Below are 27980 nucleotides of genomic sequence, written 5' to 3' on the forward strand. Positions count from 1 at the left end.
CGCGTCTCTGCTTTTTTTTGCAGTGAGAAATTGGATGTGTGGCGTGTGAGAGTTGGCGTGTGTTGGCAGCTTTGTTGATCCCAATGTTGAAACTTCTGTAAGGTAACCACTTTTTTATTTTATACTGTTATTGAAATAAAAATACATCCAGTCTCAAAAGGACTTGGACTAAAGACATTTCTGGTTCCTCCTGTGCTTAACCACCCTTGCTAAAGATATACCCCCCAAAAAGCTATAAATAAGAAATATACCTAATCTTTACTATTTGGGTGAAATGGTGCGCAAAATAGTTATACTACGAAAGAGTCCTAGGGAGGTAAAGGGCTCTTAACCCGACCATTGGAGAAGAATGATACCTAGTAAGATTAAATAAGATCTCTAAAGGAGATATTGGACAGAGCTCGGGTTTGGGTCTAGCCTCTAACTCGGGAGTTTGTTTAGGAGTTTAGTTTTACCAGTGAATGAAATCCAATGTCTTGTCTGAGGGAGCGAGAGTTATAGTGCTTTAATAGAAACACTTGGATCACACAACAAGTCCAATACTTGGCAATTAAAATATCTTAGTTGAATACTGTGCCGAATTGCGGTCATTATTATGATTATGAATTGATTATGAATTATGAATTTGTCAATGCTACTGGAAAATGAAAGAACGAGCTCACAGAGATCTGTTCAATGTCTCAATATTCAAACGATTCCCAACCTGAACTTTACAATGTCCTCGTCTCGAGGAACTGTTTATAACGAAGCAGAGTAATCTCATCTGATTATACTGTAGCGACCCTGAGACTCTTTGGGAGTTTGTGTGTTTTGTGTTATGTGTTTGCATTGTGTTACTTTGTTGTGCCGGTTCCATGTGCTTGTGGGTGTGTGCCGGTGAACCGGTGGTTTTGTGTGTGTATTGGTTTTTCGGGTTACGGTGACCAGGTTGAGAGAATAAACGGTTAACAAGAACTTGCGACTGGACATTCTTAAGTTACCGGTAGGGTCGTTACAATAGAATGGTAGGATATGGATATGAACGGAAGTTCCGCAAATAGGCCCTGATGTTTTTGACTAAAACAAAAGAGCAGCATTTTTATGGGGTCAGTACAGTCTCATTAATAATGAATGCACAGAGAAGGATTCACAAATGTATTTTGTGATTTATATATAAATGACTCTCTTCTCACAAATACATTTCAATGCACACACAAATGGATATCGTATGTATAAATGTAAAATAAATCCATAAACAAAAATAAGTTTCACAAACACATTTCTGATCCACACACAAATGTGTCTTGTTTTAAATAAATGTAATATAAATCCATAAATATATGAATTTAAAAAACATTTGCAATTTTCATCAAAAATGTATTTGAATGTTGTTACATTTATGTACAAACTGTTAAACTTGAATTTACAAGACGCTTTTCATTTGTGAACTTGTTTGCATTTGTGTGTGAACTGGTCTGTTTTTCATTAATACACAGGATCAGATGTTATAATCCCTTGTGCCAAAATCCAAGGAAAACACATATTTAGAAGCCCTTGTCCAAACCAACCTTATAAGCACGCTGGCTACTAAGCTGCCAACCAAAGGTGAAAAACACGAGACACCTAGCCCAACTGTTTTGTTGTTATCCTTTGGACTACAGTATTAGGACCATAAAAAAACAGAATATTTGCCAGGAACATGTTTATTCATAGAAAGATATAAACTTTATCCCTAGGGGAAATTCAGGGTCCAAGTAGCTTAGAGACAGATACAACATACACATACAACAAACAGGATTGCAGAAAGGAAGTTTCTGGAATACAATCAACAATTAAGAATAACGATACTACACACTAGACAATGAGGATTAAGAAACTAAGAGAAAGATACTAAGTAACAGATAACAGACAAACAAGTTCCACGTTAATGTGCTGAGGCAGTATGATAAGGGTGACAGGGCAGGGACTAACCCTGTGGTACATGAGAGATCTGGTATGATTTGGTGAGGTGCAAATAAGTAAGGCAAGACAGTGCAATTTTAAGTCAGTAGACCAGCATTAAATACTAAAAACTAAAAATGGGTAGCAGCACAGATGTATTGTAAACCAGTGTGTGTTAAGGTGCAAAAGGTAAGGCAAGACAGTGCAAGTATGAGTTAGGAGACCTGGGGCCGTATTCACAAAGCTTTTTATCTTACCGCTAGGAGTGCTCCTAACTCGCGCAAAAACATTTTACGTAGGAGTTTTTTCTTAAAAGTTATTCACAAAGCCGCTGAGACCTACTCATACTAAGGATAAATCACTAAGAGTGAACTAAGAGTAACGCCCCCTAACGTCGGTTCTCGTGAACGAGTTTTGAAGCGGTCAGTACGGTGATTGGCTGTTGAGTGCCGACGGTCTCCGTGAAACTCATTCACAACTTCCCACAAACGAGCCAACTAAATCAACGAAAAATACGGAAATAGCCTAGGCTACAAATGAAATCCTATCAAACAGTTATGGACAGTGCAGTTAGTAGAATACACGCACGATGACAAGTTTGTGCAGACCACGATAATGACGTTGTATACACGTTAAAAAGAGAGCCAAAAAGCAAACAATAAAAATACGTAAATTGCATTATATCAAGGAAGTAATTAAAAGCACCCTGCAAACTATTATCCAATGAGCATATTTCCAGCACTTAAAGTTTGGGCGTAGCCAGAGATTGTAATTAAGGTGCGCCTGTGAGAGTTTGGGTGGCCTCAAGTTCACGGTGACGGAACGCTACCGGAACGCTGTTAGAATAACTGCTGCAAGTGTCCAGTGGAAGCCAGGGTCCGGAGCGATCGATACGACCATCCTGAAAGCAGCCCTGGCTCTCCACTAAATCACTCCACGCTGTACATGGGGGAATGAAATGTATGGATATAATCGCAAAATCCAATAGGGGGGTTTCCTTCACAGCCCCGCTTCTGTGGTAGCGAATGCGTGGACCTAGACCGGTCACTACGCAGTCCTAGTGCAACGCGCACAGAGAGCGCTCACCGCGCTCTCTGTCACATTTTGCTTTAAATTGAAAGAAATCGTTGTAATGAATTAATTCTGAAAATATTTAGGTGTGCCAGGACCACGCTTGGGTGTCCCAGGCACACCCGTGGCTACGTCACTAAACACTTTAAATATCAGCCCATACCACCGTTCAAGTCCTCCCATCATGATGAATGAAGGAGAAGACAATAAATTAGATAGTAATCATAAGTGTAGTTAGAGTAGAGTAGTTATAGGCCTATTATTTTTTACTTCAAACAATTTATTTTTATTTGAAATAAATAATGATGATTAAAGTGTTGTATTAGGCTACTATTAATACATGAGACAAATAATGATGGGTTTATATTTATATATTAAATAATTAAGGATGATTAAAGGTAGGCCTACATTTGTAACATTTCCCCCGTGTGTTTTAACTGATTTTTGCGATATTCCTAAATCGACGTCATTGCAAAGTTACAGTTTCCCTGTTGCTAAATATCGGAGTGTTATTCACTAATTCCACAAAAAGTTTGATACCCTCACAATTTTGCCTATATCGCCTTATCAATTCACAGTCAATTCACAGAGACATTTCGTCTCGCAGCCATTTTCCGATTCTTTGTGAATAGGTCTTACTGAGTTAGGAGTCCTCTCGAGGACTTTTAAGCTCTCCTAGACTTAGGTGCTACTTTTAGGCCTAAAATACTTTGTGAATTGCTCTTAGTGAAAAAAGTTAGGAGTCCTAAATTTAAGACTAACACGCCCATTATTTTTAGGAGTTACTCCTAAATTCGCCACTTATGACCTACTTTTAGCCCTAAGATTCTTTGTGAATACGGCCCCAGACCATTAGATGGGATAAATATGGGTTAACTAGAGTAGTTATGTTTACCTATTAGGGGAGGCCTGTGGCAGCGTAGAGATGGATTGAAGATATCGACAATGGATAAATAAATATGGCCAATAAAGTGCAGAATGTACAATGTAAACATTGGAAGAAAAAAAATAACAGTCAATTACATGCAATACTAGAGTTTAAAGTGGATTTAGTCCAGGCTGTTGGAGGGAGGGAGAGGCATTGCATGAGGGCTAACATGGTCAGTAGACATTGTAATTAGTGAGGTAAAAAAACCAGCAATTTTGCACAGAGCTCGGCGAGCTCCTTGCTGCGGTTGGACGGAGTCCGTACTATCCATCCCGACACCCCGCCAACGATGCCATCTTCCTCTTCCGACATCATATCTATGGTGGCGCTCTCCCAAAGGTCTCTCTCATCCTCAGCTAAAAACACTGTCTTGCTTCCAGCAGCTGTAAAACAATAAAATAAAGACAATCAGTACTGCACGATGCAATGCGTATGGACAAAACACATCTATTAATGCACCTGAGAAATACTCATACAGGGTAGAAAAAACAATGATGGTGCAATGTAATGGTTAACTCATAGCTATAGCAACAGCAACACCTTCTAGTCTATCTTGTGACATCACTAACTGTTGAAAGTTAACAGTGAGCCACTGGCTGGTAGCTGATTTATTGTACTTTCCAATTCAGATTTTTACCCGCATTCGGCCAGTGCTAATTTTAAACCCTGCTCACATTGACCAAAAACAGATCTTATCTAGTCTTACCCTCTTTCTTCTCGATCGACTCCGAGCTGAACTCTTTACAGCTTCCACATGTACTGCAAGGTCTGGTTGCCTGTATCTGTAAGTCCTGCGTACCGTCTCATAATATGTCTTGCAGGCAGCTGGGAAACAATTAAGAGAGTGGAATGAATAGAAAAAACCTTAAGTCACAGTAAAAATTGAACAAGGAAGGAGAAAACAGTTCTGCAGTAAGTTACTTACACACAATGTCGTCAGAATCAGCATGTTGTAAATCTGAACATGCAGACAACGCTCTGAGCAAATGTGTAGTCACAGACTCGTTATGAGGAGAGGACAGTCTGCAAAAACAAAATGAACGGTTAAGGTCGGCATCTGAATAAAATACCCCTGACTAATCATCACTCATACGGCACATAAATCGCTTATTTTAACCCATCTACAAGGCTAGGGTGTAATAAGGTGTAATAAGGTTCTTAACATTTTAAACGAGGAAATGGCAACATACAATGGCGCCGCATTTTTTAATTCAAGACCCATCCGATAAGTCTATCGATGAAAGTGAATCTCAAAGTCAACGTATTCAGGATCAGATGCATACTCCACCATTTAAGTGTGACCGTGGCAAGACTTTGTTGGTGTCGACAACGCCACCTAGGGGAGGGGGATGCCCTAGGAACAGAACTGTGCTCACTTACATGTGCTACCGCCCCCCTGAGACACTACAGAAAACAGGCAATACAAGTTCGTACAATCCGGACTAGAGACGTGAGTTCAAACATATACAATTTATTATCAATACCGGATACGTCAATATACAATAATCCGGCGGACTGGACCACCCACACAGTCGATTGGCAAGAAACGACAAACAAAACAAACAAAATAGTGAAGCAGCATGCAGGGAGGATGCGTAGCCGCCTATAAAACAAAAGAAAACAAATAAAGAAAACAATCATTTGCGCATGCAAGGTAGACGGAGCCAGCGGCCGCACGACACTGCACCACCACACCCACACAAACAAATGAGCATGAACAGCATGCAGGGCAGGCGAGGAAGCTGGACAGCACACTATTACATACAGATTGCACACAAAAGAAATAAAAGGAATAATAATCTGCATATACAGGTTGTTATGCGTTCGAGCCCGAATCCTTATAATGAAACAGAACAGCAGCCCTTCAGTGGCATGAGGGCAATTGGCCACGATCCACTTCAGCCCGTGGACCGATGAATGCCTCTCCGGAACAGTTGGTCTGGTGAGCGGAGTTACAGCTCCTCCACGGCTAACGGCACAACCGGAGAAGAGTTAGTCCTTAGTTCACAAACGCTGACTGACAAGAGTGGTGAATTAATAGCAGCCTACCTCCAGATGATCCCGAGCCAGCACCTACTTGCAGGTTCCAGTTGACAACCATGCAAAGTAACCACCCCCAATGCCACCGAGCCATGGACGCCCCGGAAGCCAAAACCGGGCAGGACATATCGCTTCCGATGACGTCCACCGACCTTATATTAGAATAAAGTCCGCCCCCCCCACCTTAATCAGGATGGCTCGGCCAATCACACCCCGAGAACGGCCAGAGGTGTTCAACCTGCCACATTCTACCCCCCCTTTCTTTTAGTCGTCGCCCCGACGACTACCTGTGAGACAGGATTTCAACCAACTTGAACACCACCGTCTCACGAGCTGGCTAGTGCTACCCCTGCATAATCAAGTTACCTAACCTTCAGGACCTTTCGCAGCTGGCCTTGGAAGATGGTAAACGTTGGAATGCTGACCGGCCGTGGAACGCCCCGTCTGCCGCCGGACCGGCAAAGAAAAACTCAGTGTTTCACCGGAGACGTCAAGCGCTGTCCGAGGTGGACTACCATACTGAACTGAGCCATGTTCCAAAACTGGCAGGTTCTGTAGTGGTGTTGGCTCGAAGGGCCCTGAGGGAACTGAGGGGCCAGAACAAGACTGGACTGGGGCGGGGCAAGAGACCATGAGCCATAAGTCCTCTCCCCCAGGAGGATCATCAGCCGCGATGGCCGAGGTGGATTGGGTTGGGACCTGAGGTGGTTGCACAGTGGAGCTTGGGGTGACCTGGCCCTTTAACATATCACGGTGAACATTCCTTGTCTTGTGCAAGTTGTCTACTGGTGCGATGGTGTGCACAGACCCCTGTCCCATAGGTGCTGTAAGCACCTGATAAACCACTGGACTCCAAAGATCCTGGATCTTGTGCCGCCCTCTAGCACTGTGGTCCCGAAGGTATACCAACTGGCCCACCTGCAGAGGTGCCTCATGAACCCTTTGGTCATGTCGCTCTTTCCGGCGACCAGCAGCTGCTACTAAGCGCTGTTGTGCCCCCTCGAAAGCCAACCTGAGCCGTGTTTGGTGCTCCACAACCCAGTCCTGCACACTTCCCGGTACTGGTTCCTGAACACGTCCCAAAAGGAAGTCTATTGGGAGCGTGGGTTCTCGGCCGAACATTAAGAAAAATGGGGATTCTCCCGTGGCTTGATGAGGAGTGGTGTTGTAACAGTAAACGACCTGCGGGAGGCAGCAAGTCCAGTCTCGTTTTCGTGTTACTGGTAAAGTACGTAAGAGATTGTGCAGGGTCCTATTAAACCGCTCGCACTGCCCATTACCAGCTGGATGATATGGTGTAGTGCGAGACTTCACCACGCCATATAGGGAGCAGAGCTGCTGGATCAGGTTGCTTTCAAAGCACCTGCCTTGATCCGAATGAATACGGCCAGGGACACCAAACCTGTAAAACCACTCATTCAAAAGCACCCGGGCAACTGTGGCCGCTCGCTGGTCCCTTGTAGGGATAGCCTGTGTGTATTTGCTAAATACATCCGTTATAACCAGTACATTTTCAACCCCATTCTGTGCTGGCTCCAACTGGGTGAAATCAATAGCCACAATCTCATTGGGCCTAGATGCCAGCAAATAGCCCATAAAGCTATGGGGAACTGGTGCAGGGTCTTTGGCGATTTGACAACGGTCGCATTCTTGACACCACTGTTTGACATCTGCATACAGACCAGGCCAAAAACAGCGGCGGCGTACGAGCTCAGTGGTACGCTCCTCCCCCTGGTGGCCATGGTCCTGATGCAGCAGTTTCAGGACTTCTTGTCTGAGGGCTGCGGGCAGGAGGAGCTGTAACGTCTCCTCACCCCCATCGGGACGGAAAACCCGACGATGTAATACCCCTTCCCTTTCCACCAATCGATCCCAGTGGCGCAGGAACCCCAAAGCTGGTTTAGAGACACAATGCCGCTCCTCGGTGGAAGGTGGCGCCCGTCTTACCCAGAAGGCCAACACTTCTTTCAAACAAGGATCGTCTGCCTGCATGGCGCGGATGTCAGGGGGGGAATGACCTGGGAGGACCGATATTATTGACTGTGTTGCCATCACCACAGGGTTTGGTGCAGAAGCCTGCTGCAGGCAAACTGGGACCGAAGTTCCAGGGAGAGCCGACCCACCCAAGTTCGCACTGGACAGGTACTGCCTTGACAGGGCATCAGCGTTCTTATTGCTGCGGCCAGAGCGTTACATAGCCCGAAGGGCATCCTGTTCCATTCGAATAGCCCAAACGGTGTGCAGAAAGCTGTTTTGGGTATATCCGCTTCAGAAACTGGGACTTGATTGTAACCACTAGCGAGGTCCATTGTAGAGAACCACTGGGCCCCTGCGAGTGCATCTAAGCTCTCCTCAATACGGGGTAGGGGAAAGGAGTCCTTGCGGGTCTTAGCATTCAGAAGGCGGTAGTCCACGCACATGCGAAGGCTCCCATCCTTCTTTTTAGCCAGAACAATAGGTGACGCATAAGGGCTACAACTCTCCCTCACTACCTGCGACTCCAGAAGCTGATTGATGTGAGCTTTTACCCCCTCGTAATCCGAGGGTGGGATACGCCGGTGCCTTTGCCGCACGGGTACTTCGTCAAGGAGTGGGATGTCATGGGATATTAGATTGGTGCAACCCAAATCACCCTCATGAGCTGAGAAAACAGTGCTATATCTGTGTAACAGACTCCTTGCCACAGTCTGTTCTTGTTCAGATAAGGCGGACAGGTCAATGGCGTCAATCCGATCCGGTGTGGTGCTGGAGGCTACCTGGGAGGACATAGTGGCGGTGGTGGGCCTGATCTCTGCCACACTAGCAGGTAGGCTTACGACTTCTGCACTACTTATGGAACCTAGAGTAGCACGGGGGTAGAGGAGGACTTCAGTTAACCCTACGTTGACCATTGGGACATAGGCTGTGCCCCTGAGGACCTGGACCAAGCAGGGGGACGCCAGTAACCCTGCTGGCAGCCCTGAATCAGGAGGCTCAAAAAATGCAGTCTGACCTGAAAGCTCCTCTGAACAGGTACTGGCAACAAATTTCATAGTTCCCCCGGCTATTCGAACAGCCCGTGGACCTCGGAGCCGGGCCACGGGAAAATGCCTGATCGGAGCCTTCACGGCCGACCGATGGCACCGCTGTAATGCCTCAATGACGGGACCTGGAGCTTGTGACACCGATGGAGCATCAAACAGAGAGGGGCCATGTGCCCCAAAAAGTTCGTGGTAACAACGGCTAATCACGTTCATACCAAGTACCCCAGGGACAGCAGGTGGACTTCCAGCAGGATCCTTGACTACCAGAATACCACAGTGAGTCATTATCTTACCACACAGAACGACCTCCAATTCTAAGTAGCCAATATACGGAATGGCCAGGCCATTCGCCGCCTTAAGCTGAAGCCAATGACATGACTGGAGCCGTTCCTGGCCCCACGGTTCAAATTGGCGTGAAAAGAAATCTTCTGTTACAGTGGATACCATGGAGCCGGTATCTATTAGACAAGGAACAGTGACTCCACCAATCGAGACATCAATATTTGGACAATGTGACATAAGTTTAGGCACCTCACCACCCCGTGAACCAGTAAATGCCCCAACTGAGCTGTGGTTCAGCAGCTCAGTGGGCTTCAGTTTCCCGGCTGCTGGGAAGAATGGGCTGCGCTCACTTGACTGGGGGGCCGACCAGAGGTGGAATTTGCACGAGGGCAAAAGGGGACTCGTTCCCCGTCACAGTCACTGGCAAAATGACCTGGCTGTTGGCATCTTCTACATATTACGGGACCCGAGCGTTGGGGCCTACTAGGGAATGAGGGGTGTTGCCTACTAGGGAAGGAGGGGTGTCGGAGGGAGGCCACCGTCTGAGTAAGCTGGTTAAGCTGTTCCTGTTGTTGCCTTAATAGCTCTTTCAACTCCCCCAACTCACCCCCAGGTGGAAGTACTGGGGAGCCTGGTCGAGGACAGCCATGCACACCATACTGTATGCCATAGGCCGTTGGAAGGGAGAAGCTACGTGCCCTAGCACCCCCCGGGTATCCCTCCTGTTCCCATCTAATTGCTTCCTTGCGCACTTCCAGCAGGGTGGCCCGTGGCTCACGACGGGTTAACTGTTTCAGCTCTCTACGAAGAGCACCGTCCAAGACATGCTCAATAAATTGATCACGAAGAAGTACTTCGGCATTAGGTACGCCGCCACTGGGGGCACGCTGTTGGACCCGATCCATCAAAGCCATCAGAGCTAGGGAAAACTCTTGCAACGTCTCACCTTCCTGCTGCTGTCTAGAAAAAAAGGCTTGCTGCAGGGTCAAATAGGACTGACTACAACCATACAACTCCTTTAGAATGTCCAAGACCTTAACAGGGTCTGCTCTTTCTGTGCTAGGACGATACTTAATTTCGTCCTTCGCCTCTCCTTCTAAATGATCAAAAATAAAGAAGGCCTGTTCAGCCAAAGACAGACGACGAACGCGCATGCAAGCCTGCAACTCCTCTATCCACTCTTTTATGTCAATACCAGTCCTACCCTTGAACACGGGGCATTTTCTATCTCGAGGAACAACCACTAGCCTCTCTGTGACAGTGGACGGCATAGGCAACAGCTCGGGTGCTGCTCCAGGATCAGGGGGAGGCTGCTCTTGACGAAGGCGCTCGTTATCTGCTTCTAACCGGGAAATTATGCCTCGCAACTCATGTAAGTCTTCCATGGTAAGCAGTGGAATAATGGCTTATGACTGAGAATGGACAAAACCCTACCTCAGAGAGAATTTCTGGGCCCTTGGAACACGGGCTGCTGTTCTGTTGACACCACAAAGAAACAAGACTCACCTCCAGAATTTCAAGTTCAACCTGAGTAAACAAAAAAACAAAAACAATTTTAAGAAGAGAAAAAAAATTATATATATAATAAATCTGCACAACAACACAATCAAAAATAAAAAAAAATATGAAAGAACTCAAGTCTCAGCCTTTAAGGAGTGTAATCCTGCCGTCAACGCCAATTGTGACCGTGGCAAGACTTTGTTGGTGTCGACAACGCCACCTAGGGGAGGGGGATGCCCTAGGAACAGAACTGTGCTCACTTACATGTGCTACCGCCCCCCTGAGACACTACAGAAAACAGGCAATACAAGTTCGTACAATCCGGACTAGAGACGTGAGTTCAAACATATACAATTTATTATCAATACCGGATACGTCAATATACAATAATCCGGCGGACTGGACCACCCACACAGTCGATTGGCAAGAAACGACAAACAAAACAAACAAAATAGTGAAGCAGCATGCAGGGAGGATGCGTAGCCGCCTATAAAACAAAAGAAAACAAATAAAGAAAACAATCATTTGCGCATGCAAGGTAGACGGAGCCAGCGGCCGCACGACACTGCACCACCACACCCACACAAACAAATGAGCATGAACAGCATGCAGGGCAGGCGAGGAAGCTGGACAGCACACTATTACATACAGATTGCACACAAAAGAAATAAAAGGAATAATAATCTGCATATACAGGTTGTTATGCGTTCGAGCCCGAATCCTTATAATGAAACAGAACAGCAGCCCTTCAGTGGCATGAGGGCAATTGGCCACGATCCACTTCAGCCCGTGGACCGATGAATGCCTCTCCGGAACAGTTGGTCTGGTGAGCGGAGTTACAGCTCCTCCACGGCTAACGGCACAACCGGAGAAGAGTTAGTCCTTAGTTCACAAACGCTGACTGACAAGAGTGGTGAATTAATAGCAGCCTACCTCCAGATGATCCCGAGCCAGCACCTACTTGCAGGTTCCAGTTGACAACCATGCAAAGTAACCACCCCCAACGCCACCGAGCCATGGACGCCCTGGAAGCCAAAACCGGGCAGGACATATCGCTTCCGATGACGTCCACCGACCTTATATTAGAATAAAGTCCGCCCCCCCACCTTAATCAGGATGGCTCGGCCAATCACACCCCGAGAACGGCCAGAGGTGTTCAACCTGCCACATAAGCAAACTCCTATCATCTTTCCCCATGTAGGACAAGCGCACTGTCCTCCCTCCGTCAACAAACATTCCAAACATTCTGGCGCCATGTTAAAGCGACCTTCTGCTGAGCTCGGAACGCTACGGTCAGGATAGGCCACGACTTTACCGTAGACTATGGTCATTTTTAACGTATCTAAATCCCATTTACCACCGGAATTCCCCTTTCACGTATCTAAATCAGTACAGCAGAATGAAAGCATTATTGTTTAAATCTTACCCTTGCTCTGGGTCGTAGGGCATATGATTTGTCTCGGCGTTATGAAGTCGACGCACAGCTTCCTGTAAATCACAAGACAAAAAAAAACACTTTAATAAAGCAACTTACACTGGTTCTGCTCATGGGTTATTTTACAAGGCTACTTTTAGCTGTTTGGGCTAGGCAGGCTACTTAAAAAACGCTTTACTTTAAGGCTACTTTTAGCAGAGCTAGCTAGGTAGCTAGCAATCACTGAACATAATCTTACCGCGATCTTCGGACTGTGTACCCGCCTTCTCTTCTTAGAGTTAGCGGTAGTGCTGGAGTCTTCCGTACAGACCCTTTTCTCCAAAATGCTGCCATCCGATCCTCCATGGACTGCATCCTTGATTGCGTTATTTTTAATTCAGCAGACATCTGTTGAAAGCCGTCATTGAGCTGCCGAGACAGGCCCGAGATTGCGTTCAACAGCCGCTTCTCTGTGTTCTGCGGACTGGCGGTAGCACTAAGGGTTCGCGTCGCGGGTTTCCATGCTGAGGAGTTCCAGGAGATAATCCGTAAAAAAGACGGCGACTAGTCATAGTAGCAGCTAGAGATCAAAAGTCAAAACCACATGAAACGTGAGAGTACAAGAACTCGTTTTAAAAGTACTCTTGGCCATGTCCTCGCACGTGATTGGACAAAGGGACCTTTGTGGCAAAGCCTGATTAAAACTAATTGTTGAAATGAATTGTTTTGTGTGTCTTTTTAACATAACATTGGCCATTGCTAATGACATACACTACTGTCCAAAAGTTTGGGGTCACCGGTTCATTTCTGCATTGAATTCCATTATATATCAGCTTCATGAAATAATCAACTGGAATGCTCTACGGTCATTATTATTGTACAAATATAAGTCAAGATGTCCTGAACACATATGGGATGGATTTGAGAGTGTTTGGCTTTGATTGTCTAATTCAAGGTGATTTTAGAGAATGAATACCAAGTGTGCAATATGCAGTCATCATTACAGAAGTTTAATTCTTTAAAATGTCTAAAAATGTAAACATTTCTCAAACAAAGCTTATAATCACACTTAGTTGTGTGCTAAACCATGAAAGAGTAAACAAAGCATTGTGGTTTATATTTTAGGCTCTTTAAAACTGCCAACTTTTATTGTGTTCACACAGAATTTTGCACACTTGGGATTCTCTCAATCACTTTTTAATTAGACATTGGAAATGGTTTGCATGGAACACTAAAATGTTCCCATAGTTGTTGAGCACATCTTGACTAATTTCTGTGCATTCATAATGTTCATCAGGGGTCGGCAACCCTAGGCACGCGTGCCACCATGGCACGTGGACGCATAATCATTGGCACACTTGCAATGCGCTACAATGAGGCAGCGTAATCATTACTACCAATTTGTTTTGCACTTTATTCCGTTTTGGGCATTTCCTCCCAGTGCAAATATGTTTAAATTAGTTACTGAAAGCAGTGTTCTGAATTGGGATCAATTAATCGTTTTTAAACCTATGTTGTGAGTAATAGAGAAGAAAATATGTAGCCTATGCATGGCCTTCACATGTTTTTTTGCAAAGCTGTACATGTCTTAAAGATATTGATGTGGATGTTTCCATCATTCTCATATAATGTAATTTACATTTTACATTTCTCACAGTGCAAATCTGTTTTTGAGTTTCTGAAAGCAATATTTTAAGATGGGATATATGTCATTATAATTTGTTATGTTTTTTGTAATGTTGCAAATATAACAACAAAAAAAAACTTTAAAATGTTGATGCATGATTGTGATTCTGGTTATAATGGAGTTTAATGCTGAAATGAGCAGGTGACTTAAACTTATGAACTGTAGTGTATTCAGTAATTAATCTAGCATACTTTCATTAAATAAATCAATTCAAGTTAAAATTTAAGAGTATAATTAGGCTATACTGAGCCTAATCTATTTATACCAGAGATTTTCTTAAAGTGAAGTTAATACCTTTGTATAGCTCATTTGCATGTGTATAGCTCACAGAATCTGCATTTACATGTTAAAGCTTCCCCTACAATTAGGGGGAGGGGGGCCATGGGGGACGAAACCTGAACTTCTGTGACAATTTCCGGTGCTGCTTTTTGACGGGAATCCCGCTTTTCATGCAGTGATAACTGCTTTTATTATAGGCACTAAGGTGAGGTTTATCTGATTTTCGTTTGTATCATAGTCAGGCCTGCCTTTACCTGCCAGTAGGCCCTGAGGCTGAGAGGTCTCGTAGGCCCCCTGAGAGGAGGTCTAACTGTGTGTTCACACCGCACTTTGTCCCATTTCGCCTATTCGCGCGAATAGGCGAATGTTGCCGCGCGACAAATCATAATCTGTCGCTGTGCATTTTTGTGTGCATTCGCGGGGCGAATTTTTTTTTTGCCTGACAACGGTCATTCATGCCATTCTCATCAACCATGGCCGAGATGTGTGTCTGTACCTGTTGTGGAAGAGGGAGAGCCCGTCGTTTATGGGTTAATAATATAATCCGGAGGCGCACACCGCTTTGTGCCGTGATATTATATATATCGTATATATTATATGATATAGATATTTATATATTATATGTAGATATAGAGCGGGAGTCGCAAACGGCAACAATCACTTTCTCCTCCAAGCTGCGGTTCACTGAACGGTTGAACGGTGATTGGCTGTTTTACGTTACTTCACCCAGGGAGTGAACTGATTGGCTGTTACGTGACGTCACCCAGGGAGTGAACGCTGATTGGCTGTTTTACGTTACTTCACCCACGTTACCCACAGGGAGTGAACGCTGATTGGCTGTTTCAACGCGAATGCCGCGAAGAAGTTGAAATATTTTAACTTTATTCGCGGGGCGAATTATTCGCGGCGCGAATCCACGTGAACGCGCTCGCCGTTCACGAGGAAAAATTTCGCGCTGTCAATCAAATCTTGTCGCGCGTATCGGCGAAAAAAAAATTCGCCCGATTCGCGTCTCCACGTTCACTTAACATTGAAACGTGTCGCGGGGCGAAGTGCGGTGTGAACACACCTTTACAATTAAAATGTGTAAATGCCATGTGTCTAGAGCAGTGGTTCCCAAACTTTTCTGGCTCACGGCACCCCTAAACATATTTCTCTCCATCCACGGCACCCCTATTTTTTTTAATTTTTACTCTCAACCTCCTTTGTGCCATATTTGTACTTCATGCCATTTAATTTAACCTTTGTGATATGATGGACAGACCATAACTGCTTTTATTATAGGCACTAAGGTGAGGTTTATCTGATTTTCGTTTATATCATATAGTTTATCAACATTATTTTACAATGTTGCGTTGTGATAATGAAGTGTATTGTAAATGTTAAAGGCCAATGTGCAGGTTAAACACCACTGTCGATTAATGGGTACATAAAGCACTCAAGATATGTATATAAAGTTAGAAATGTCTCCAAAATGGTGTTAAAGTCCAGTTTTTGTAGTTTTTGGTTAGTAACGGTAATTTTTTTACGCGCTCGCGATGACGTCACATCAGGTAGTCGTGGTGGAAGGTAGCCTCAGCCTTGTAGCTGCTACTAGAGCACTATGGCGTCTAACTGGGATGAGGAAGAGGCTCAATGGGAAGAGGTGGCAAGACCCACAGCGTGTTAATAAACCATTTTCGTTGCTTCGAGGAGGTCTGGTGGTCTCCGTAGGGCCTATATAATAAATAAATAAATACATATAGAAATATGTAGGCCTATGTCAATGGTCAATGATCAGATACAGATCTTGTTATAACAATAAGCTACATAGCTACGTGGTCTACTTATAATATTATGACTAAATAATTGTATGAAGTGTTAAAGTGCCCTTGCCATTAGTCGGAATTTGACGTTCTCGGAGACTGTGTTGGGTCTGTAGACCATTGACAATCCTCGTCCTCATCCTCATCTTCAAAACCTGGGGGGGGGGGGGGGGGGGCAGACTTCACTTTCCCGGGCCACATTGACCAACTCTGACGGGGGGATCCCGAGGCGTTCCCAGTGCCAGGAAATAATTTATTATTATCTTCATTATCTTGTTGGTGGGCGTTCCCTTAACCTGCGTCCGCGTCCCAGTTTGATTGACATGATCAAACGACCCGCCCCGCCCCCTGAAGACAGCCCTCACTGCTGTCTCCGCACACAGCTATTTGATAAATGCCAGATTATAAAACACGCATTTAAAAAAATCGAGTCAATAACTATCAATAACAATGCGGGACAACGTCTCAATTTGTAAAAATTGGAAAATTGGAAATGCGTGACTGTCCCGCACAAAGCGGGATATCTGGTCACCCTATATATAGGCTATATATAAATAAATAAATAAATAAATATATATATATATATATAGGCCTATATATATATATAGACCTTACATGTTTATATTCTGAGAAACGCTCAGATCGAAAATACATGGGTTAATATTTCGTTCTGCGCAGAACGAAAAAAGTCGGACAATCGTGCTCTGGGACACGATTCAATAGATTAACTTTTGTGCGCATGAGCACGGAATGTTTTTGAGGAGGTCTGCTGTAAAAAGCGGGAAAATCAGAGTAGCCCTAATACACTACATTTACCCTTTCATGCATTTGTTGTTTTGACACATAAATAGCTAGAGGGTGCATTGTACTATCTGCGCACACAGCTTCTATAGTCGAAGAAAATATCCCAATTGAAAGGCTATGGTTAGAATTTCGTTCTGTGTAATACAAAATAAGTCAGACAATCGTGCTTTGGGACACGATTCAATAGATTAACGTTTGTGCACATGAGCACAAAATGTTTTTGAGGAGGTCTGCTCTTAAAAGCAGGGAAATCAGTTGTATCCCTAATACACTACATTTACCCTTTGATGCATTTGTTGTTTTGACACATTAATAGCTAGAGGGTGCACTGTACTATCTGCGCACACCCCTTCTATAGTCGAAGAAAATATCCCAATTGAAAGGCTATGGTTTGAATTTCGTTCTGTGTAATACGAAATAAGTCAGACAATAGTGCTTTGGGACACGATTCAATAGATTAACGTTCGTGCACATGAGCACGAAATGTTTTTGAGGAGGTCTGCTCTTAAAAGCAGGGAAATCAGTTGTATCCCTAATACACTACATTTACCCTTTGATGCAATTGTGGTTTTGGCATAAAAATAACTAGGGTGCATTGTACTATCTGCAGATCTGAAGCCTCTCTCTCTCTCTCTCTCTCTCTCTGGAGAACGAAAAATACGTTTCAGTATTTGAGGGGGTCTTCTGCAAAATCTGAAATATTGACACACACACACACACACACACATATATATATATATATATATATATAACTAGAGGGAGCACTGTACTGTCTGCGCACACCCCTTCTGAAGCCTCTCCCTCGCTCTCTTTCTCTCTCTCTCGTTTCGTTTTGTGAAGCACGTTAATTGTCGGAGAAACGCTCCCATTCAGAATGCATTGGTTTACATTTCGTTCTGTGGAGCACGTTTGTTTCAGTTTTTGAGGAGGTCTGCTTAAAAAATCGGAAATATTGACATATACTGTATATAACTAGAGGGTGCACTGTACTGTCTGCACACACACTCACTCACTCTCTCTCTCTCGTCTGAAAAAGGCTTCCATTCAAAATGCATTGGTTTACATTTCGTTCTGTGTAGCACGAAAGAAATCGGAGAAACGCTCCCATTCAGAATGCATTGGTTTACATTTCGTTATGTGTAGTACGAAAAAATCGGAGAAACGCTCCCATTCAGAATGCGTTGGTTTACATTTCGTTATGTGTAGCACGAAAAAAGTCGGACAATCGTGCTGTGGGACACGATTCAATAGATCGTGCGCATGAGCACGAAATCGCGTGATACCGGGTTGGATATTTGCTCTCGGTTAATCTTGACTCAGCCTCTGCTGTAGTAAGTTTCATAAAAAGTGTGCGAGCGGTTTAGGCTGTGTAAGTCAAACGTGGCGGAATAATAATAAAACTAACAATTACAATAGGTTGCCTTCGCATCTTGTGCTTGGCACCCTAACAATACTACAAAATACTAGAGGTCGAGAAGGACTAGGGTTGAATGATCAAGGCTTTATTGTCACTACGCAGAGTAACGGCAAAACCTGAGTCGTTTGTCAAAGAACTCGCGAACTCTCCCAAACTCCACATTATATTCTCCCATTGTCTGACCAGCCCTAACATGCCCTTGGCCAAACACAATGCTCTAAACTACAGGCCTTAGTCCTGTTCCCCATTAGCATCTATCTTCCCGCCTCCGCTGTCCACGATACATTCAGTAATACAGTAATTTAACAAGAAATACATAAAAACAGAGTTACATATTAAACATTGTAGTTACATGAAGTTTATAGATTACACATTAATTATATGAAGTGAGATCTTTGATTAAAGTCAATTCATCGCCTTGTTTAGGTACAACCTGATCTTAAATCACCATGACTTGATCACATGTGTTTAAGAGATGAGCCCTGTAAAACCAATATTCATTTAAATAGTAAGACATGCATTGTAATAGTTAATAATGCCACTTTATTTGTCTGTGGCATATACTGTCATAATCATAAAGCTGGTACTGTCTGACTTTTAGTAAAAGTATGGATTGAATGAAGTCAGTCAGTTCACTCTGCCAGAATACACATTACAAGAACATATGGAGGAGGAACCGCAGGAGGACGTCTCTTCTCACTTGGACGTGAGCCAGTCTCTTTCAGGAACCACTAAAAATGAGTAAATGAGGTGGGGCTTCCGTCTTTTGTTAGCACGTGAATGAGAGACATTTGTTGATCAAGGAGAGCCAGGTAATATCAAGTGTTTAACATTTGGCTTCACTGTAACAATACTTATCTTATATTATTGTATGTTTTATACTTAAAGTTAATCTTACTTATACTTATATTCTAGTGAACTGAGAAATAGGCTGATATCATTGACTAGAGGAATGCCTGTCTGGTGGTCTCCGGTCAGCCCAGGACCCTCTGAGGTGTTACGAATGACAAAGAGACAGGGCACCTCCCCAATCTGTTGACCCGGTTATTTTCTACTATTATTCCAAAAATATGGCAGAGATATCCTTTTAAGCCTTCATTATTTTCTACCATAATGGGAGCACATCATAAGTGGCACCTATCATAAATCTGATCCCGCTAGCCTCCATGCTCCATAGATCTCTCCACTTTATCTTCTTCTCCACTCCCTCCCAATTCACCCACTGCCCTTGTTTTGCCTGCGACACTGCCTTAGTACATCTTATAATCTCCTCCTGTCTATGTATTTCCTCCACTACCATTTTCCTCCTTTCTCCTGCAGAAGCCTTACCCCACGAGGGTTTAACTACGTCCCTCCCTAAGCCCCCCCGCCCATGCTGAACATGGCCCATAATATCCCTATGCCTAAGTGCCGATTGAGCTTGCTGGACCGCTTGTTTTGGTTTGCATTTCCTCCCTGCTTTAACTGTGGGTGCAACCGTCCTCACCACTGGGTCCTTGGACTGAGTAAGAGTCATTTCCAGTCTAACCTTAGCACATTTATATTATTCTGTCAGATTAGATATGGGCAACTCTACAATGCCCTTCCCATACAAGGCTACGCTGCTTAGGCAGCGTGGGACTTCGAGCCACTTTCTGACAAAAGAGTTGATCATTTTTTTCCATCCTTTCTACCATTTATATGTGGATTTTTGAGACTCCTCACGTGGCTGGATTCACAATTTTTTTCAACAAGGAACTCTCTGTAGCCAATCAAATGCCTCCTTCATTTTCAGCCAATCAAATGCCTGCAGTCTCGACCTCTGAAGAATAAGTCCCACCTCTGAGCCTCCCGGTTCCCTTGGTCAAATGTCTATGGGAAATAACGTGGGGTTTTTGAATGATCGTACATAACAAACTCTGTATGTGGCAAAGAAGTAAAAGCTGCCTCACGTTTGAACTACAAACTTTTTCCATCTAGTTTCGACTGGGTTTTTGGATTGTCGGTGCCGTTAAAGTAGCATTAATAATAATTCAGCCAATCATGTGATTGGCTGAAAATGAGGGAGGCATCTGATTGGCTACAGAGTTCCTTGTTGAAAAAAATGCATTCACGAATCCAGCTGCCGTGTTCTTTGGAAAATCGGGATCAGAGTCAGGATCGCTTTTAACTCACTTTATTTGATTAAAGGTCCGGTATAATGTATATGAAGCAAAAGGAGGGGAATTGTACAAGCACGCGTGGAGATACTTATTAGGGCATTTGATAAAATGCTTTACCTGGAGCGTTCTGACCCCTTGGACTATGTGTTGTGACTTTATGAATGGGTGGGCGTGGCCTCTGTAATGTGCGCTGATTAGCTAAGCATGGTGCTGAGCTCCCGCCTTTTGGATACTGCTCGGTGCTGGTCCCTTGTGGCTATGTGTAGGTATTACAACTTGGTTTCCGGCTTGATCCTGACCTCTCGTGGCTATGTGTAGGCATTGCGCTTGTTTTCATGGCCTTGGTCTCTGGGCTAGTGGTGGATTTCATGATTTGTTTGAATTAATCGGTTCGCGTCGGTCAGTTCGCCAAGAAGAGTCGTTTGTTCGCATTTCCAGTAGCGGTGAATCATGATTCTCAGTCACTGAGTCGGTCAGACTCAGCTCCTCCCTCGTTCTCATTCTCAAACAAATCACGATCGTGCAATGGTGCAAACGGTCATCAATCAACACAACATTAACTAAGTTCCTTTTAGCTGAGGAGTGCTTCATGTTCAGAATCGGGATGTTGCCCGGCTGACTCTCGTGACTTCTCAATCCTCGAGTCTTCACCGAGTCTTCGAGTCAGTGAACGAACGTCGACTCGCGAGTCAGCGCAACTCAGTGACTAGTGGGTGGAACTGGGAGTCGAGTCTCAGAGAACGAACGAGACGAACGACGACAAACTAGAGCGGCATTACATTTACATACCGATATCCATTTGTGTGTGCATTGAAATGTATTTGTGAGAAGAGTCATATAAATCACAAAATACATTTGTGAATCCTTCTCTGTGCATTCATTATTATTGAGACTGTACTGACCCCATATTTTTCAAACGTTGTAATTTAACCTGCCGGCTTACGTTGTCCACAAGACGATGCAGCCAACTGATCAGAATACGGTCAAACCGTATTCTGTTACCCATCGTTAGGTGTGACCCAGCCTAGAGGTCGATGCTGCACATTTTCGGCAACATGCACAAATTTAAAGGCCAATGTGCAGGTTAAACACCACTGTCGATTAATGGGTACACAAAGCCCTCAAGATATGTGTATAAAGTTAGAAATGTCTCCAAAATGGTGTTAAAGTCCAGTTTTTGTAGTTTTTGGTTAGTAACGGTTATTTTTTTACGCGCTCGGCGATGACGTCACATGAGGTAGTCGTGGTGGAAGGTAGCCTCAGCCTTGAAGCTGCTAGGCCTACTAGAGCACTATGGCGTCTAACTGGGATGAGGAAGAGGCTCAATGGGAAGAGGTGGCAAGACCCACAGTTAACATTTATGATATTTCGAACCGGTTAGACGTGAGAGGGCGAATGAGGAAATACCGAGAGCCGATGGCCGTCAAAGACAAATAAATGCATGGTCAGAGGAGAATGACTGGAGAGTTGGTGAAGTGTCCTGGTGAGCTATTTAGAAACGCAGCAAGGAGCGCTGGAGCTAGTAGTCTATGAACAGCAGTGCATTTTTTACTGTCAGTGAATAGCATCGAGTGAAAGTCAACGTTTTCTTTATATGTAGTGACAGTGATTATGTCGTTGGCTTTATTTCTAAGCTTTTACCTCTTTCTCCGGTGAAAATGTTGTTTGCAAACGTAACCGAAGCCGAGTATGCTGGTCATGTCTTCAGTGTGATTATTTTTGATAGTGCTAACTTGTTTTCCTCGTGATTGATTGTCATTGACACCGTCAGGGTACCGCTTACCGGGACAGGGAGAGAGTAGTAAGCGTGTCTTTGTCGCTGTGTTTGGCAGGTGTCTGCGTGGGCGGTGTCGTCCCATGGAAACTGTGGTGGAGAGCTTGTGTTGTAGGGAGGTGAGCGCGTTTTGGTCGCTGGTCGAGGAGCTTACCCCGATGTAAGATGCAGATGTAACGTGCCTAACTGAGCATCCTGGATTTGAGGCATGCTGCCTGAATCCGTTTGTGCTAAAGATAGCATCAGTGTTTCCCACACATAGGCCAATGTGTGGCGCTGCGCCACAGATTGAACAACGAGCGCCACAAATTGAATCCGCTTTTCTTATTTTTACTTGAACGCGATTTTTAAATGTAACTCCGCCAGCCCGTAATCGCGCCCCCGAAATGCTGCCAGTAGGCCTACGACAAGTTCCCATTCCGACAGCCCTGTGCGCGTATGCAAATTAGCCATGTGCGCCAAACAGAAGAAGGGCCCTATCTTGCGCCCGGCGCAATTGACTTTCTACACCGACGCATGTGTCGTTGCTAGTTTGCAAAGCTGATCTTCCCCCGCAGCAACCAGGCACCACTACACTTGCATGTTAAATATTATGATGTCAAAGATTATTCATACGTGTGAAACTGCATAGAAATAGCGTGTGGAATAGCGTGTGGATTGTGGAAACATTTTTTTTTCCATAGGGCTGCATGAATGAACATGAATGAAGTATAGTAGGCTATGCCATGCGTTAAAATAATAATACATTCGAGCAAAGTATATTCCAGGCTTCCAAAACAAAATCTAGTTTTAGAGTAAATGATTGGTTAAATGATTTGGGAAAGAACAGCTGATACAGCGGTAAGTTGTACTTTTAAATCAATGCATCTGCAAACACCATACAGCGAACATATGTTCTTGACCCAGACATCGTGTACAAGCCCATTACTTTTAGGATTGAAGAGTATTTGATCGTGAGAAAACTGTTTTACCGCGAGTGAGTATTTAATAGAATGAATGAATGCGGGTGATGCTTGGTGCGCGCCCATCATGGTCCCCTTCAAGCCAGCAGGCACGAGTATGTTCATTAGGCATGGGCGATTCACGAACCATTCGGTCAGAACGAAAGAATCCCGAAGGTGAACGACGAGAACTGATTCCAAAAAAGAAGAGAACTGATTCCTTTTTTTTTTTAAACATAAAATAAAAATATGGTCACGTAAATAAAAGATACAAACGAACAGAGCTTCGCGAGTCTAAAACGTTCTCATATTGATTGAGTCTAAAACGTTCTCAAACCACACGTGTGTCATGTTATGTTGTTATTCTATCTATCTATATATCTATCTAGGCTATCTCTATCTATATATTTACTTATATAATCTGACACTGTCACTCTCTCACTAGCTGCTACTCGTCTCTCTCAAAGATATCAAGGCGGGCTTTCGGCTGTCGTCCCAAAGCGGAGTACCTCATGTGACGTCATGCAATGCATTGTGGGAGAAATAAGAATCATCGCTAACCTGTTAGCAAACCGCTAAAATAAAAAATATAAAATATCACCTACTTTTCCTTATTATATTTCTTTTTTGTGATACCCTACAACATCAAATACAATGGATAATTGTTTAAATGTTTATTACCAACTAGAAAACTGCCAGAAAAGAAAAAAACAAAAACCTGCACATTGGCCTTTAAAGCATCCCATGTAGAAGCACGCATGAGCTTAAGAAGATGCAAAAATCGGTGTTAAATTACATTGATTTACCTTTGATAATTTCCTATTATAAGCTTCTGTGTAAAATTTGATTTGTAAATTACCAAAACCTCTTATATAATCACGTTACTCAAAGTTACTAACTATTAAAGTGATGGTCAAATGACCCTAGGGTCATTTCCACCATGACATCCAGCAAAATAACCCCTCAGAATCATTTGTAGCGATGGTCGAACATTGGTCAAGATAGGGTATCAGCCGAATGGCCTAGTAGGCCTACTGGCGCTTATGGAACGGTGCACATATCTCGTAAATGACCCCACTAATAATGCCTGGAATGTTACCACACTTCTACAGTAGTACACATAGGGTCTATACTCACAAAATGATGCATTGGAAAGTTTATAAGTACACCAAGAGTTTATTAAAAATAACACTTGCCTGATAGCTTCTACTCTCTGCTGCTAACGCTTCCGCTGCGTCGACGTCACTTCCGTATTTCAGGAAAAGTTTGTAAAAGTCCTCATCAAAACTCACAAGAAAAAGGAAAAAGCTAGTGAATTCAACACTCCATAGAAAAAACTAAAAACTGAAATAATTGTATACTTGACGTTTGATGATGGAACTTTGTTGACGGAAACAGCTGTGTCTGTTTCCATAGCAGAGAGTAGAAGCTAGCCAGGCAAGTATTATTTTTGATAAACTCCTGGTGTACTTACAAACTTTCTGTCACGCCTTGACTCAGGGACAGGGACTCAAAAGCAAAACTCAAAAGACGGCAGAATGATTTAACCAAAACGCTTTACTCGAAAAGGGTAACAAAAAACACTCATCGAGGATACAAAACTATAACAAAAGATGCTCACTAAGGAGTTTACAAAAACACAATTAAATGCAGAAAGTATCTGTGCACAAAAACTAACAAATACTGAGGCTTGACAATACCCATTGGACACAAGACGAACTGACACTAGACAAAGGGAAACAAGGGCTATTTATACATGAGGGAGGGGAACACAGGTGAGATGAATCAGGGACCGGGAGGCAATCACAAGGAGGAAGTCAAGTACCTGAAACGAGAGGGAAAAGGGAGCTACAAAATAAAACAGGAAGTGAACGGCAAGACTAGACATGAGTGATTTTAACTTGACATAAAAGTGCTCAACAGAATTAACACACTTTGCGTGACATGACACTTTCCAATGCCTCGTTTTGTGAGTACAGACCCTACTGCAGAAGTGTGGTAACATTCCAGGCATTATTAGTGGGGTAATTTACGAGATATGTGCACCATTCCATAAGCGCCAGTACTAGGCCATTCGGCTGATAACCCTATCTTGAACAATGTTCGACCATCGCTAAAAGTGCTTCTGAGGGGGTATTTGGATGGATGTCATGGTGGAAATTACCCTAGGGTGAATTTTACTTCGAACCATCACTTTAAATGAACGGCTGTAGACTTGGCTCATAAAACTCATTTATTATGGCTCTCCTCCTCCGCATAACGACCATACGGCCTACTCCTCAGGAGAGACAACGGTGGGTTACTGTACAAATCACTGGGACTACTGCCCCCTAGTGGTCAGATATCCCACTCTACAACATAATCTATGAAAGTTGTGTTTTTAATCCGTCTCTCCTCTCTCTATGTTTAAGTGTTAACAAACCCTCGGACTACTACTGCCACAATGTTGAAAGCGGAATATGAAGCGGTAGTTAACCATGGAAGGCTGAAGGGGATCATCATGTGTCGATATCGCGCCAAATATGCTCTCATCTTCCTTCTCCTCGCACTCTCTGGTCTCATGTTCCTGCTGCGTAACATTCTCACTCTGGAGGTTAGTGTTGCATCGGTCATTGTTTGTGTGTGATAAAGTAACATTTTGTTTAATACAACATTGGAAAATGCCCTAGTAACTCAGTGGGCCTAAGTCAAAAATACTATTTCTGATCCTTTATTATATTTATCACAGCTTGTCCAGACCAACATGAGGGCAGACGCTGACTAGTTTTTCAAGACTTCATCTCAACGACGTGGTCACCTTCACTTTAAACCAAACCTCTCTTCTCGTCCTCCTCAGAACCTGGGCTGGCACGCAGCGTCAACATTTTTTCAGCACCAGAACAGCAGCAGCACCGCCTTCGCCCAGAAGAGGCCCCTCCCTCCGTACCAAACCCACACCTTCTGCAGCCACCTGGGCCCGGAGCCCACCCCCGACGAAGCCCTGGAGGATCACTACCTCCTCAAAGCCATCGCCTGGCCCAAGCTCCCCACCCACCCCACCCCTGCGCCCCTCGACCTGACCAGCGACCCTGTTCACAGCCTGGTCACCATCCTGCCCTCAAAGGACCTGAGGGAGTGGCATGTTGGGGACCAGCTGGAGGCTCTGGTCCAGATGCACGACTTCCAGGGCAGTCCCAAGCGCCACGGTGGGGACTTCCTGGTGGCCCGGCTGCACTGCCCAGTGCTGGGGGCCGGGGTGGCGGGCCAGGTAGTGGATCACCTCAATGGCTCCTACTCAGCACTGTTTCCCCTGCTGTGGGGGGGCGAGGCCCAGGTGCAGATCACCATGGTGCACTCCAGTGAGGCCGTGGCTGTGCTGCAGCGGCTCCGGGAGCAGCGGCCAAACCGGGTCTTCTTCCAGAGTCTGTTCCGCTCTGGCAAGCTGTCCGAGACCACCACGTGCATCCCGTGCCTGCCGCCCGATTACCCACAGCAACCACTGTGCAACTACACAAACCTCCACACAGGGGAGCCCTGGTACTGCTTGAAGCCTAAGCTGCTGAGCTGTGACACCAGGATCAACCACGCCATGGGAGGCTATGAGAATCCCCTCTTCACCAACAAAGAAGCACTGCTCTTTCAGAGGTCTGGTGCTGTATTATACTTTTCTCGTTCATTTCGATTATAACTTTGGAAAATTTGTTTTATCCTTGTTTGTTTCCTTATCCTTGTTTTTTTTATCACAGCCGTATAAACATCAAAGTTGTCATCCATGCATCAGGACCTGATCGGATCAACGTGCTTCCTCAGAAGATAGGTACACAGTCATTGCTGCTACAGTTTATGGAAGTTGATTATGTGGTGGTGGTGCCCAGTTTTATGTATTTCTTTTGACATTTCTTGTCATACTCATATCCCAGATGGACCACAGTTAGAAAGCAGCACCATCAAAGCAGAGCCGGTCAAGTACACCCCTTCTGGCTATTACTACCAAGGCACTTGGAGGTCCTTCGATGGAACTTCTGTTCGCCAGTTTAACGACTCCTCGTCCATCACGCAGTGCCTGACTGGCAAGGTGATCCACATGTACGGAGACTCCACGATGAGGCAGTGGTTTGAGTACCTCAGCGCTTTCATACCAGGTGAGCACTGACACCTTATCTCCGTTCACACAAAGCTCTGACTCTTATTCATGTCCCATTGTTAATTTCCAATGTGCGTGTTCTTTCGGTCTCTCCTTCAAATCAGATTTCAACCTGCACCGTTCAAAGAGGGTGGGACCCTTGATGGCGGTGGACTTCAAACACAACATCTTGATGAACTACCGCTGTCACGGTCCGCCCATCAGAATCCTCCCCGTCAGCACCAGCGAGCTACGCTACGTTGCCAATGAGCTGGACGGCCTGGCCGGAGGCCCCGACACCGTGGTGGTCTTCAGCATCTGGGCCCACTTCACATCCTTCCCCATTGAGGTCTACATACGCCGCATGCGGCACATCCGCCAGGCGCTGGTACGTCTCCTGGACCGGGGCCCCGGAACCCTCGTGATAATCCGCTCGGCCAACTTTGTGGCCATGGACCAGACGACGAGCAAGCACAGCAGCGACTGGTTCTCGCTGCAGATCGACAAGGTTCTCAGGACCATGTTCATGGACCTGGGTGTTGTGTTTGTGGATGCCTGGGAGATGACCTTAGCCCATCATAGTCCCCACAACATCCACCCGCCCCCGCCCATTATCAAGAACATGGTGAATCTCATCCTGTCTCACGTGTGTCCTGACAAGATGAAGAACGAATGGCAAAGAAAGAAGGTGGGGGAAGTAGTGGATTCAGATACATGTGATTGAGGAGCAGGTAGGCGTTAAGCACCTTGCTCAAGGATGTCTACAGGCAGGGCCGATGGACTGGGGGTGTAAGGGGGACAGGCTTGGGGGGAGGGCCAAGGCAGAAGGGGGCCCATGGGAAATTTTAAAAG

General features: G+C 44.7%; 1 protein-coding gene across 1 annotated transcript; it reads left to right on the forward strand.

The window, feature by feature from the left end:
- On the forward strand, window positions 1-27852 carry LOC311365324 (NXPE family member 3-like; the record flags this gene model as incomplete). The annotated part of the gene is made up of 6 exons (XM_084484837.1): window positions 1-102; window positions 25438-25619; window positions 25863-26650; window positions 26752-26822; window positions 26926-27147; window positions 27254-27852. The coding sequence occupies exons 2-6, from the start codon at window positions 25470-25472 to the stop codon at window positions 27850-27852; spliced, it is 1830 nt and encodes a 609-aa protein (XP_084340963.1). The 5' UTR covers window positions 1-102; window positions 25438-25469.
- Window positions 27853-27980: the final 128 nt, after the last annotated feature.

Source organism: Micromesistius poutassou (genome assembly GCF_964030765.1).
Source record: "Micromesistius poutassou genome assembly, chromosome: 20".
Taxonomy (NCBI): domain Eukaryota; kingdom Metazoa; phylum Chordata; class Actinopteri; order Gadiformes; family Gadidae; genus Micromesistius; species Micromesistius poutassou.